Genomic DNA, 14,636 nt, shown 5'->3' on the forward strand with positions numbered 1-14,636 from the left:
TTTATCCCTGAAACACTGTAATAATTAATGCATTAGCTCCTCCAGCTCATTTTCTCCTGGGCAGTCCAGATTTGTCACCAGTGCTGGTATCTGTACAGCTGGACTGGGGACAGCACAGCTGGTGGTGGGGACAGTGCTCAGGAGGGGGTCACAGCCCTCGTCTCAGTGACTGTGACTTCTCCTCCCAGTGCCGGGACTGTCACATCAGCCTTGTGGCTGAGCAAACTGGTGCTCAAAATCCCATCTGCCTCCCTGCCCTTGGGGAGAAAAAGGAGTCATTTGGGGCTGCAGCAGTCTAAAGGGGCATCCTCCCACCAGCTGGTGGGGCAGGGGCCACACCAAGCAGAGTCCAACACATGTGGGTGCTGGTGTTGGGGGGAATATATCTCCTGGCACATCAGTGGCGGCTTAAATGTGGGGCAGTTGGTGACACTGGCTTGTTCTGCAGATAGGTTGGGAGGTGATGGGGAGAAAGATATGTCTTGCAGGGCTTTTTGGGGAACCCCCACAGTTCTCAGGCATAATAATATTTATTTCCTTTCCTTGGTGAAAGTTCAGTGCAGTTCTGTTCCTCTCCATCCCTGAAAGGGAAAGACATAAAAAAAAGGGACGTGGAACAATAAGATTCCCCCAGGAAGGAAGTAGCCTTCCCACCCCCACACCTGAAAACAGGGCACAGGCTGGGAGACATCTGCCTCTCCATCCACAGCTCTGTGGGCTGCCAGTGAGCAGGAGAGCATCCCTCCGGGAGAGGCCACGGGCTGGCTTAGCTCGGTTGAGAAGGAAGTGAGAGCACAAAGCAGGGAAATGACTTGGCAAAGGTCACCTGGAACTGGGGCTGAGCCCAGGAATAGCACTGGGTCTCCTGCCACCCCCCACCATGGCCAAGCTGCACCAGCCCTTCCTCCCAGTGTGCTGAGCCATGGCAGTAACCTCCTGCAGGGCAAACTGTCTGGTCAGCACTGGGGTGGTTTTGCTTTTGCTGTTCATTGTGGCATTAAAATTTACCGTAACAGAAGAGAAGTGAGGGGAGGCAGGCAATGGGGAGCCTCAACTGGGAAAGTCAGTTGTGAGGGGAGGCATGGGAATAAGATGGAGGTATGGGTGTGCCCAGCAAGGCTGGAAAGGCAGAAGGAGAGGGGCAAGGCAGGCACAGGACACCAATGGCAGCTGCAGGGCTGCTGGAGGCTGCCTGGTAGACGTAGGGGCCAAGATGAAGATGATGTGGCTGATGGAACTCAAACCACACCATGAGGATGCTCTGTTCTCTGTAATGGCCAAGGAAACTTCTGCAGTGACCTTCCCTGTCCTGAATGCCTTCAATCACCTAAAGACCCCAAGCACAGCCCAGCTTGGGATAACTGGGCTCTGCAGGCAGCCAGCTACCTGCTTAGGAGGAATACATGAAACAACTTTAGTCTGTGCTACCTGTGCAAGGACATGTGTGTGTAGAGCTGGCCAGTGAGTGGGCGGTTTGGCTGTGCAGCCTCATCCACGCTGCTTGAAGGCAGGGGCTCAGGGTAAGATGCCGAAATAAGGCAAAGAAGGGATTTGGTGGTGCAAAATCAGTGCTGGGTGAGGAGTGATGCCTGGGAAATCAAAGCAAGAGCTGAGCTGGGGATAGAGCACGTGCCAAGATGGGCGGAGCTGACCAGGACAGACAGACGTAGGGGATGGGGAGAGGCCTGACAGGACACAGGTCACATCTGCCACAGCCTCCTTTCTTCCCTTGTGCCCACCTGCCTGTGTTTGATGTGGCAACTCTCCCAGTGATTCATCAGCTCATTTTGGTGTATCCAGATAAAAATGAAGCAGTGACATAATCAAAAGCCTTATGTTGGAAAAGGTGACATGGGCACATCTTCCTCAAAACCATCAGCAAAAGGCAGAGGAAGGAGCAGGGATTACATGCTGGATTTAGACAAAATGAAAATAAATCAGAGTAAGTCAGAAGTCTAACAGTGTGGGGAACAAGCCTTTGAGGTAATAAAAGAGCAGAAGTCCATCATCATCACTGGTCCTTGCAGACATCTTTCTGAAGCACGTGTGAGGCTTTGCAGATGGGTTAGAGACTGTCTGCAGGAATCACACCTTCTGTAAAATGCATTTTGCAGGTGACAGCAAGCAGTGGTGATGGTCCCTGCAGGTTGGAAACCAAGGGCACTTCCACACCCCTCTCAGAGCTGGGAAGCATGCTGCCCCATGAGCCCCCACCCCGCGAAGGCATTGTACCAGCCCGGTCCTCCCTTTTCCTGTAGGTGGGGTTTCCATAGGAAACACTACTGGTCCACCTCCCCGCCCTGGCCCAGCCAGCCAGACGCTGCTCCCTGGCTGAAGCTGCAGCTGTGGCAGCCCCCTCCGCTCCGGGCCGAGCATTTCAGCCCAGGGAGCAGCTGGATCTCCCGGCTGTGCCCTGGTGATGGCAGAGCAGGGGACAACTGCTGGACTCACTTGCCATTTCTCCTCCTTTCCAACTGGTGGCGGGCGCTTATGGGACTTGGAGATGGGAGAGGATGCCAAGGACTTGCAATTGCCATAAGGACCATTTGGGTATGCGGCGGCAGGCGGGCAAGTCCGCGGCAGTGTGCTGGGGCAGTGGGGCGGTGGGCTTCATGAGCAGCATGCTGCTGCTGAGCCGCTCCACTCTCCATCTCCCGGCCTTGTGGTGGTACCTCTTCCTTTCCACCGATGCCCAGGAGGTGGCCACGTTCACGGTGCAGTACCGGGTGTTTGAAGAAGTGCCGCTGGGAACAGTGATAGGGACGCTGGCCGAGCACTTTGAGGGGGGTGAGAGTGGCGAAACAGCGGATACCTTCCAACTGATGGAGACCCCCAGGAGGTTCCCGCTGCACGTAGGGAGCGGGGATGGGGCACTCAGCACAGCTGGACGGGTGGACCGGGAGCAGCTGTGCCGGCACAGTGAACCCTGCTGGGTCTCATTCGATGTGCTGGCTGCCCGAAACCTGGCTCTGATTCACGTGGAGGTTCAAGTGCTAGATGTCAACGACAACTCGCCACGGTTCCCCACACCCAAGCTGGAGCTGGAGATGTCGGAAAGTGCATCTCTGCGGACACGGATCCCACTGGACCGAGCCCTGGATGCTGATGTTGGCCCCAACGCCCGCTGCTCCTATGCCCTCTCACCCAGCGAGCACTTTGCTCTGGAGGTCATCTCTGGCTCCGATGGGACGAGGCACGCAGAGCTTGTCGTGGTTAAAGAAGTGGACCGGGAGCTGCACTCCTCCTTTGACCTTGTGCTGACGGCTACTGACCATGGGGAGCCACCAAAATCAGGTACCACTTTAATTAAAGTTATTGTCCTTGACTCCAATGATAACAGCCCCGTCTTTGCAGAGAGCTCTCTCACGGTAGAGGTTCAGGAGGATGCTCTGCCCGGGACCCTCCTTGTGACGGTCACGGCCACTGACCCTGACCAGGGCCCCAATGGGGAGATTGAGTACAGCCTGAGCAAGCATGCACTCCCGGAGGTGCTGAGCGCTTTCGGCATTGATGCCCGCACAGGCAGCATCATCCTGAAGCACCCACTGGACTATGAGGAAACCCACACCTACGAGCTGGATGTGCAAGCCCGGGACCTGGGTGCCAACCCCATCCCAGCGCACTGCAAGATCGTAGTCAAAGTCCTAGACGTCAATGACAATGCTCCCGAAGTCCATGTCACCTGGGCTGCACGGGTGCCCGTGCTCTCCGAAGCCCTCCCCAAGGACAGCTTTGTGGCTCTTGTGACGGCCAGTGACCCCGATTCAGGAAGCAATGGGCAAGTGCACTGCTCTCTCAGTCAAGGGTATGAGCACTTCAGGCTGAAGAGGACCAACAGTCACAGCTATGTGCTGATGACCAATGCCACGCTGGACAGGGAGCTGCGTGCGGAGTACAACCTGACTTTGGTGGTGCAGGACCAGGGTGACCTCTCCTTGGCTGTGCTGAAGCACCTCACTATCTGCATCAGCGATGTCAATGACAACGCCCCCTCCTTTGAGAGGGCCACCTACGAGGTTGCTGTTGCTGAGAACAGTGAAGCACCTGCCTTCTTGCTCACTGTCTGTGCCACTGACCCTGACCTGGGTTTCAATGGGAAAATCACCTACAGCATCCTGGACTCCTCTGCTTCAGGTCTGGTCTCAATTGACCCCACCACTGGTGATGTTTTTGCCCTCCAAGCTTTTGATTACGAGCAGGTGAGGAGCCTGGAGTTCCTGGTGACTGCGGAGGATGGTGGTCACCCCAGGCTGGCGTCCAGTGTCTCTGTCAGACTGGCTGTGCTCGACCGGAATGACAACGCACCTGTCATCACTATGCCAGCACTGGTGGGAGGTGCAGCCATGCTCTCTGTCCTGGTCAATGTGGAGACGGGGTGCTTCTGGGTGGTCCCCGGGAATGGGAGCAGCCAAGGGACTGCAACGGTGATGAATGCAACACTTGTGTCATGCGCTGGTGCTCCCTTCCTCTTCACCATTGCGGCCAGGGATGTGGACTCCGGCATCAACGGGGCTCTCCGGTATGATCTGGTGGGTGGGGATGACACTGGGCTCTTCATCCTGGACCCTCTCTTGGGACAGGTCTTCCTCAATGCCAGCAATGCCAGCAGCCTTGCTGGCAGCGAGCAGGAGCTGGTGGTCCGGGTGAGTGATGGGGGGGACATCCCCCTGCACACCCTGGCTCGGGTCCGCTTAGTTTTCCGGCGTCACGGGGCATTCTCCAAAATCTCAGCCCAGGATCCCAGGTGGCTGAGCCCGTCCATGGTGGCTGTTATCTGCCTGGCCGCTCTCCTGGGTGGGTGCCTTCTCCTTTTGGCTTTAACCCTGTCTTTGCGTAAGAAGGAGAAGAAGGATGGCATGGCCTACAACTGCAGGGAGGCAGAGGATGCCCACAGGCAGCAGCAGCTCAAGAAGCCGCACAGACAGATCCAGAAGGCAGATATCCACCTTGTCCCACTGCTCCGGGGCCGGCCCCGGGAGGCTGAGCCCCCCCATCCCTGTCAGGAGGATCTGCCCAGCACAGCCGCCCCTGCGCCAGGGGGGTCCCCACAGGCTCCCCTCCACCTCACCCCCACTCTCTACAGGACCCTGAGAAATCAGAGAGCCCAAAAGGACTCAGATGAGCAGCAGGGGACCTTCAACCTGCCCATCCTGCAGTGCCGGCCCTGCCAGCCCCACAGACTGAAAAATTCGGCGAAAGAGGCTGCGAGCCCCCCAGATGCACCACCGCACTGCAAGAGCTTGGTGAAGCCACCCCAGAGGCCCACGGGAGAGCCTCCACTGTCACCCAACCAGCCTGTGGGTGCCGGGGTACCTGGGCAGTCCCAGCCCCACCAGCACATCCTCAGGAGCCTGGTCCGGCTGTCACTGGTGGCACTGGCGGAGCAGAGCCCCACTGGGGAGTTTGCGATGGAGTCACCCCCGGTGCAGGTAGGAGCTGCCCTGCCCATTGCTGGAGGCGTGGACACCCGCCCCTCACCTCCCCCAATTCCTTCCTCGCCCAGGTCTTGCACACCCTGGGGTGGTGGGATGTGCAACCTGATGGTCTTTGGTTGGTCTCTTCTCCCATCCCTGGGCAGAGGTGCCTGGCAGTAGGGGCTGGGTAGGATGAATGGCCACCCCACCACAGGCAGGGTCTCCTCACGCCCACCAGGATGCCCTGGGAGCTGGGGTGGAGGATGGCTGTCACACAGGGGAGGGGACAACCCCATGCTCTCTTCCCCAGGGGAACATGTGGGCAGGGAATGGCAGGCAGAGACGGCGCAGGGAAAGCACTGGGGCCAGGTGGGCTGCCTGGCTGCTTGTTTTTCCCCCTGTGTGGGGATGCTGAACCATCTGCAGGAGGAGGAAATGCTATAAAAAGGCCGGGGGGTTCGGAGGGGACGTCCTGGCAGGAAGCAGCTTGAGTGGCAATCGCCGGGGCTCAACAGGCTTTTCCTGCCTTACAGCAAATCTCCCAGCTGCTCTCCCTGCTGCATCAGGGCCAGTTCCAGCCCAAAACAAACCACAGGGGAAACAAGTACACGGCCAAGAACAGCAGCAGGTAAGGCTGGCTCTCAGCCCTTCCCTTCCCCATGCCCCATTCCCCTGCATCTCTGCTGCCTCTGCTTCAGCCCCACTGGCCCCAAGAGCCTCCAAGGGCAGGAGACACCAGGGCAGCAGACACAGGAGGCAAAACCTCATTCCTGGTTCTGCTGACCTGAGACTGGGGAGGTAGGCCCTCCCTTCAGGGGATGGCTGTGCTCCTCTGGTCCTGGTTCCCTGCTGGTATCCAGCGCCCTCCTAGGGCTGCTCTTTGCCTCCTTCCTGGGGCACATTTGGCAGCAACTTCCACACCCACCTGAGCTCCACCGCAGCTGTGAACCATCTGCCTGTCCTTGCTGGGGGAACACCAATGCGTTCAAGTGCAATGGAAAAGTGCACAGATGAGCCCAGAGGGTTCCAGTTTTGTAGGCAGCAGCACAACAACAAGCTTTCTCACAGCTCAAAGTACTATCTTAGAGATGCTGTTGCCTGTTGACATGAGCTCAGGGCATCTATCCGTGGGCCAGGAGGCTAGCGAGGGAGAGACCCTGTTAGCAGGGATGGGAAGGACTGAGATATCCCAGCTGTGTGCTGAAGATGTTCCCAGGGACAAACTTTATGGTACTGCCATTAAATTATGGTGTTGACGTCTGTGCGTGAATGCTCCCAAGGATGCCAGGGCTTCATTGCTGCCTTGCCATGTCCCCCTTGTCTTGCCCAGGCCATGGGCAGACACAGCTTTCTCCACCTTTCTTATCATCTCCATCTGCTGAGGATGGTGAGGGATGGAGAGCCACTCTGGGGATGCTGGGGCAGGGCTGGGCTGTGTTGATCCTTGCCTGGTCCGAATACACACGGAAGAGCCAGCAGCTCCCTGTTTGCTCAGGATCTCCTTGCAGAAGAATAAAAACCCTTTCGGGCAGGAAATGTAGAGCAGGCCTATGTATAACCCAGCACCCAACTGGGGCCCAGTTTTCAGACGGTCCGTGGCACTCCTGATCCCAGTGCTTTTGTTCATGTATGGTTTGTGTGTTGTTTAGTTTTGTGTGTTTTTTTTTTTTAAAAAAAAACCAAACCCAAACCAAAAACAACAGAACAACAAACCCAAAACTCATTAATTGGTGGGGACTGAAATGATTATGCCTTTGGTAGTGTGAACGATACACGGAGAGGATGCCCGCACCCCACCTCTGGGTCATTTTATGTGGGATAAAGACAACCATCTTTAAAGGAATCAACAGGGCAGGGTCATGCTGAGGGTTGAAGTGTGATCTGAGTGTTTTGGCCCTCTTGCAGGGCTGCGGGGCTGGATGCTGACTGCCTGAGCACTAAGGACAGCGGGCACGGTGAGAGTGAGGCGGAGGACCGCGATTCGGAGAGCGGGTTTGAGCTCTCTGTGCAGCAGCTGGTGGGAGAGGAGCTGGAGACCCTCCTGGAGCCGCAGGCAGGTGAGGCAGCCTTGCTACTGGGACGGTGCTGGGGCTGGTGGGGGGCTCCAGCAGCGGGATCTTCTCAAATAACACAGTAACCCCATTCAGAAGATAAAACTGGCTGGCCAGTGGCAACTGTGGCAAGCCAGGGGACAGCTCATCTCCTAGGGTGGCTCTGACAGTGGCAGATGCTTGGGACAGCCTGTGTGGCCCATCCTATGCACTTGGTACCAAGCAGTTTACAGCAAAGGGACTTGCTGAGCTTCACATTGGATTTTTTTTCATGTTTAATGACTCTTGGTAGATCTTTCCACCTCATAGATATGTCTGCTGTTGTTGAGCTGATCTGTGAAGTTGGCCTCTGTCGGGGTGAAGTCCAGTTTAACTATGCACCCTGTGAAACCTCTGCTTCCCATGCTGACCTGAGCCCCTTCATTTTGTGGTCTCCCAGTCCATGCAGAGTACGAAAGGTGAAGCGTTGGCCTCGTTGAGCCCCTTATGATGTTATAGACCCTTTAAGCCCCATCAGGCACCTATTTCCTACCAGGCTGAACTCATCCAGTCTTGTATCCTGTGACCAACCTGTTACTAATTTCAGTGTATCTTTACTGACATGTGGTGACCAGAATTGTGTGCAGCGTTTAGGATACATCTACACTGGTGGTATAAGGAGGTCTTCTGGTTTGTTCTTCATTCCTTTCCTGCCCAAGCTTCATGCTGAGCTCTGTTACCAAACTGTTCATGGTGAACCACAAATACGTCCTCTGTGTGGAGGGAGAGTCATCAGTACATCATGTGTCATACCCCATGACAATTATCCAACAGTTGGTGACACAGAAATCCACCAGCCACTTTTTGCTCATAGTACTCAGTATTATTTGGTCCTCCAGCAAATCCCCTGCTTTTATGTCGCTGGGTGTTTTAGTGGAGTCAACACCACCATCCACTTCTCCACGTCATTTATCACTATGTTGAACAGATACTCTGGGACTCAACTAATGACCTCCCTTTGTGGGGAAGATTATTTATTCCTATACTTGCTTCCCAGCTTTTAACACACATTAGTCCTTGACAGAACCTGGCTGTTAATTCAGGGATAGCTCAGGTCCCCTGTGAGCCTGGCTGGTGCTCTTCTGCAAGCTCAGGTGCCCTTTGTCAACCAGGACTCTTCATCCAAATGCAATTCCCCACCTTGAAAATGTGACATCAGTTCCTGTCTGAATAGCAGGTGCTCAGCTAGCTGCCAAGTTTTGCATATAATGATTTCTAGGAATTTACCTGCACTAGATTCACCTTCATGTGCTTAAAAACTCATATCACAATTTCTACCTTCCCTTCCTCTGATACCATATTCATTTGAAGCAGTAGTTAACAAACAGCAGTTAATAAACCAAGCAATTTCGTATCCGAGTTCCTCTAGCACTCCAGGGTAAATACCATCTGGGCCATTTTCTACATGTTCCTTTTATTGATTTGTTCTAAAAATCTCTTCTACTGGCATTTCAATTTGAAAGAGTTGGGCTGACTCATGTCCTGTAGCAGAAATTTCATTGTGGAGCCTCTGTGCTCCTCCACAGCAAGAGGAACTCATTGAGGTTTGCTGCTGTGGTCGTTTTAATTCCAGAGTTGGGCATTTTCTGTGCTCTTGCTTGGAGGGAGAACCATGCTGCTTGTCCTTTTGCCTTCCCACCCTTTTATTCTAGTAAGGAGCAAATGAAGGAAAGGCTGAGTGAAATGAGCTGCAAGCTTCCTCAGATTTAAAGGTCCTGCAGCCAAAAGCAGGGAGCAAACAGGCTGCCCAGCTCCATCCCATGGGTGTACTGATATGCACCAGTCCCAGTAAAGGGACTGGTGGACCTGCTCAGCAGATCCAGTGCTGCCCAGGCAGGTAGCATCCTAGAAAATCAGTGCTATGGCAAGGCATATCCATGAAGTGACATCTCCCATGTTCCTTGGATTAGATAGGAAAAAAACCCCACTTTTGCCAAATTACTGGAATTTCACACTGAGCACCAGTGGTGCGTGTTGAGGCTATGCCAGTGTGACTTTCTGCCCATGCAGTAGTGCTGGACATGACAAAAGAGGCTGCCCTGTTTCAGTAGTGAAAAACAACCTTAACCATGAGCCCAGACCTTCCCGAAAAGGCAACAGAGCGCAGATGATGGAGCTGCTGGACTCCTTCCTCCTCTCCCAAACACAAACAGAGAAGTGGACTTGCATCCTGAGAGAGGAAGGAAGCATTGCTTGTGCTCAGGAGTATAACAACTGGCTGAGGCTGTCTGGGCCTTTGTGCTATTTGCAGTGGGGGGGAACTGCATGAGTAATCTGTCCCAGCCAGCTATCTGGTTGTTTATGCTGTAAGCACCGAGCTGCGGGCTGAACTCTCAGCACTCGGCACCATCTATTAACACCTATCCCCCACCAGTGAAGCAGAGTGCTTGCAGCAGCAGATGCGAGATATACCTTTATTGATTATAAAAACAACCCCCGCTCCTGGAACACCATTAAAATAAGGCAGTAAAGAGTTATCGGTCAAACGAAACATACCTAATTATAAGGTTTCATGGTCACAGGACCATCAGCCCACTGAGTCTTGGCTCTCCCCGCAGCGAGCAGACTACTGTTGTGCCCTGCTCCAGAGCTGAAGCATCAAAATATTCAGGGAATGCAGTGGCTTCTTGCAGACTGAGGAGGAGAGAACTGTGGATGTTTTAGAGCAAAAATATGGGACTTCAGCATGGCTGGGAGCTCTCTTAAGGAACAGTCACTGTGACTGAAACAAAATACTGAGATTGCAGAAAGAAATCCTGGAAGCTAAGCAACACAAAAGAATTTTGGGGCTTCAGCTGAAACAAAATCTAAGTACTGTATCTGCCCTTCTCTCCTTACCAGGTTTGAATCTCAGCCCTCATCCCCATCCACCCCAAGACACAGTTGTTTTTCAGAGAGAAAGGACTAATTATGTAGCTGGCTGAGGAAGGAGACTTGTCTCAGCGATTGACTGGCCACTGACCGAGGACCATGTGTCCCAGGCTGTGGCAGGGTATTGATTATCTTCTGGAAGCAGCATGATAAGTGCATTAGAATGGGGACCCTCCTTTCAGAGGCCACTTCATAAGTCAGAGCCACATAAATATTATAATGACACCAGCTCTTGCCATCTGATTGGAACTGTTGTGTCTTGTTACCAGAGACCAGTTACTTGTTTTGCTGCTCTCTGACTCAAGTGTTTCATAAACCTGGCGGTTGCTTTGAACCTCCCAGTGGTTCTAGGTTACACTTTGGAAATGAAGCAATGTGGGGCTGGAAGGTAGTGTCTGTGCACCACATCACGGAATCTTGTTTACCAACTGCAAAGCTCTACCTTATAAAACAAGAACCCCTGTTTCCTTTCCTGCTGTCTGATGAGGAAGCTATTCCAGGCTCGCCCTGCTATGGGGTCCTTCCTTTAATTTCCAGTATATGTTTATTCATGGACAGTTACAATCACTTCTTATTTTGCCAACACTATTTTAAGCATAAAGATTTCCTTTGTCAGTGTTTATCTCATCAAAATAATGACAGGTTGCAGTCAGATCCCTGGTGAGCTTTTGCTTCCTTTGGCTGAGCAACCCCTACCTCTTGGGGTCTCCATCATTTAGGCCTGGACTCACTCCTGTTTTCATCTCAATAGTTTTCTTTGCACTTCTGTCATTTCAGATCCTCTCTCCTACGGACGGATAATCAGATTTGTATGTAATACTCCTAATCAGGTCTTGCCAGACCTAGTAACAATACTGTGGATGTCTTCATGCCAACAGGGAATACCTTGACCAACACATTGTATGATTTCATTTGCCCATTTTGGGGCAGAATCACATTACTGGTACACTAACGAACCTGCAGCCAACACCCACACCAGGCTCCCACTGCTCCTCATCTGTTTCCAACTGATGAACTTCATAGCTCAATTTTTTGTTACTACTCTTCAACCATCCAGCTGTGCATTTTATAATACAGAATTTAATTCCATTTCTGTTATTATTGTTTTTACAGTAACCCATTTCTTTTTGGTCTCAATATGCCTGCTTAGTAGCAAATTCCCACCCTAGAGTGACCCTTAAGGGAAGTCCACTAGTGACCTTCTTTCTGTCCAACACTTCCCCCTTGAAAGCTTTCTATTGTCTCCCCTTTAGCCAGTCCTAAACCCTCACTTTCTCTGACTTTGCTGACAATTTAGTGAAGTGCCACTTGAGGCTGCAACAAATGAGAAAGCAAAGTGATCCTAATGGTTATTATATTAAACAAAAAACAAAACAAAACCCCCAGTAGTTTTAAACCAGTTCTAGTTTGTTTGGTTTTTTTAAGCTGCTGGTTTGAATGATGCTACTGGTAGATTATCTCTAGGCCTGTTTACAGTCAGTCCTCTCACAGTTGATTTCAGGAAGTCTCCTAATTTCTCAGTATTTCCCCCCCCTCCCGCCGCTTCTTCTCTCCTGTGGTCTCCTCTACTCCATGTCTCACCAACAGTTCTTGTTTTCACTCCCTCCAGAGCTGGCCCTCAAGAGGCTGACGGCTGCTGACCCAGCATGGGTGGCTCGGCTCTCCTTGCCGCTCACCAGTAGTTACAAGGACAACGTCTTCTCCCCTGACTCTTTGCATTCACCTCAGGATGAGGAAGCTGCAAGGCAGGAGAAACCAAGGACCTTTGAGACCTTCGGCAAGGGTGCTGGGGCTGACCCAAATGCTGCTGGGACAAGACTGGCCAGCACTTTCCTTTCAGAAATGAGCACCCTCTTTGAAATGATTTTGTCCCAGAAGGTCCAAGTCCACAATGAAACCGGCTCAGGGCTTCTGCGGCAGCTGTCAGCACGTGGGAAGAGCCTTGGACTGGAAGACAGTGCTCCTGTTCCGTAGGCAGCTTGGTGGCTGTGATAAGGAGATAAGAGTCAGACAGAGCTTCTTTCCGTATTTGGGGTGCACATGTGTGCTTTAACAGGGTCATTGTATCATCCATGTCTAGACTGATCACGACAGGCATATTTCTTCTTTTGCCTCACCCCATCAAATTTCCCTGTGACTGATTTCACCTTGTTTAGTTCCCTTCTACCTGCCTGTTCTTGCCTTCCTAGCTTTCCTCCTCTTCCACCCTCATCTTTCACCTTACCATCACACTCAAGTCACACAACAGCAGGAGGGCCCCTTCCTCCCAGAGCAGGCTGACTGAGGGGAGGGGCTGTTAGATTAACCACAAGCACAAGACAGTCAGCTACATCCACGTGATTATAGACTGTGCACCATGGATGATAAAATATTGCAGTCGTGGACTTTGCAACATGCTGCAGAGTTGGGCTCCAGGATCTCAGTTCTTATTTAAATAAAATCATTTTTTTCTAATGCTACTATCTCTGGAACAAGGTGCACTATAGGTGACATAATGATGTATCTGCAGAAAGCCTGAAATGGCAACTCATAAAGGGAGATCTGCCTGTTGTCTCCCACTGATCCTTTCACCTTTTGTGGTTGTACCACTGTGAACTTGGCATTTTATAAAACGCCCCAAATCAGCACTTCTGCTCTGGCATCTCTGCTATGGCTGCACTAGGTGCCCACAATTTCTTTCTCCATGCTCTCTTTTGAGACCATTGGATTTTGGAGCACAGTCCTTGCCCAGAATCAGACAACAGATGGCTGGAGTCTGCCAAGGGTAACCTGGGAAAAAGGAAGCGTGAAAACACTGTTTTGAAATATTCAGTCACAAGCTTCAACCATATTATGGGTTTTCACTTTGATCTGTATGTATGTGAGCTGTAAGACAGTTTTAGGATAATGGCACATGTAGGAAAACTAAGATACAGATATTAGTAACAGGAAGAAACACACAGGTGTTGTTAACCATGGGGATTTGCACTCACAGAGAATGAAAAGACAACAGTGGCATATGCATCTGGAGTGCATTTGTAGGCTTATGCAGCAGTGCATGAATGGCAGGTAAGCGCTTCTGGATCATGCACATGGAGGACTCTCTTCTGTACCATAGTTTGTGCTTTCCAACTATGATACAAAACACCAGAACAAATCTGGGGCATGCTGGCAAAGTGGCTGTATAGGTGAGAGGAAAGACATGCTATGGGAATGAGGGTAAGCCATTGGCTCCACTGCTAGCAATGCACAACATCGTTGCTTGCCAAGTGACTACAAAAGCAAGGCTGAGAAGAGACTGCCAGCCTCCCCTCCATCAGAGTGCAGGGCCAGCAGTGCTTTACACACACTGCTTTCTTTTCTTCACCACCTTTACGTTAAAAATACTGCACTGATTTCACAGATACCGCAGTTCACAAAATGGGTTTCTTCAAAGCTAATTTGCTCATGGTGGGGCTGTCACATCAGGTGTCTTTGCGTGGTATTTTTGGCTTTCATTTTACAGTTAAGTTGAAAAAGAACAGGCAGCAAGACCCAGCAGACATGATCCCGGAGCATCTCAAGGGTCTTTTACCTGTGTTCCTTTTCCATGCACCTAGAGGTGACAGTACCCTGCTTTTAGTGTGTACACACACAAGTCACAGCAGCAGACAATCATACAGATAATTTAAAGCAGAGTAAATGAGAAAATTATCCCTTTCTGTTGCTCTTGGGACCAAATGGCAAAAGCAACACACTAAGATTTCCCCAGGTAGATTCTTTAATATCCAAAATATCCACTGTTGTATTTGGAGTCTCCAAAGTGCTTTAACAGATGACCCCCATCCCTGGCAATAAACTACAGTGACGGGTTTGCCCCAGCCTGCTTATACTGCTGTGCTGCTAATAGAAATGCCTTGCTCTTTTGTTTCACAAACAAAACAGGCTCTTGCACCAAAACAATGACAGTGAGCCAAATTCTAATTGAGATGCAGCTGTGCAAACCACTAGGGAGGCATATCGGTGACTGTGAGGAGATGCAGCCCTACGGGATTCCTTTGCATCTTGGGAACACACACAGAGGAAAACACACGACACAAGCTCACATCTTCCTCTGAAAAGTTACGTTGATGTGCCTGTCAAAGGACAAACTTTACACAAAAATACATTATAATAAGAAAATTAAAAAGGAGACAAATTCCTCTCTCAGTTCAATTTCCTGATTCTGCAAACTGCTCTCAACACCCCCCCCCGCCCCCAACCCTTACCCCCGTCCTGTCTTGACCAATGCGTAAGCATACTG

The 14,636-nt window shown here is 51.6% G+C and overlaps 1 protein-coding gene across 1 annotated transcript; it reads left to right on the top strand.

Moving 5' to 3' along the window:
• The first annotated feature begins 2,552 nt into the window (after positions 1–2,552).
• PCDH12 (protocadherin 12) lies at positions 2,553–12,349 on the top strand. The gene is made up of 4 exons (XM_009492606.2): positions 2,553–5,429; positions 5,948–6,042; positions 7,320–7,471; positions 11,985–12,349. The coding sequence occupies exons 1-4, from the start codon at positions 2,553–2,555 to the stop codon at positions 12,347–12,349; spliced, it is 3,489 nt and encodes a 1,162-aa protein (XP_009490881.2).
• The last annotated feature ends 2,287 nt before the right edge of the window (positions 12,350–14,636 follow it).

The sequence above is a fragment of the Pelecanus crispus genome, chromosome 8 (assembly GCF_030463565.1).
Source record: "Pelecanus crispus isolate bPelCri1 chromosome 8, bPelCri1.pri, whole genome shotgun sequence".
Taxonomy (NCBI): domain Eukaryota; kingdom Metazoa; phylum Chordata; class Aves; order Pelecaniformes; family Pelecanidae; genus Pelecanus; species Pelecanus crispus.

Coding starts and splice junctions, on each gene's coding strand:
- PCDH12 (XM_009492606.2), top strand. CDS start 2,553: ATGCGGCGGCAGGCGGGCAAGTCCGCGGCAGTGTGCTGGGGCAGTGGG. Junction 5,430..5,947: donor TGGAGTCACCCCCGGTGCAG/GTAGGAGCTGCC, acceptor CCTGCCTTACAG/CAAATCTCCCAGCTGCTCTC. Junction 6,043..7,319: donor ACGGCCAAGAACAGCAGCAG/GTAAGGCTGGCT, acceptor GCCCTCTTGCAG/GGCTGCGGGGCTGGATGCTG.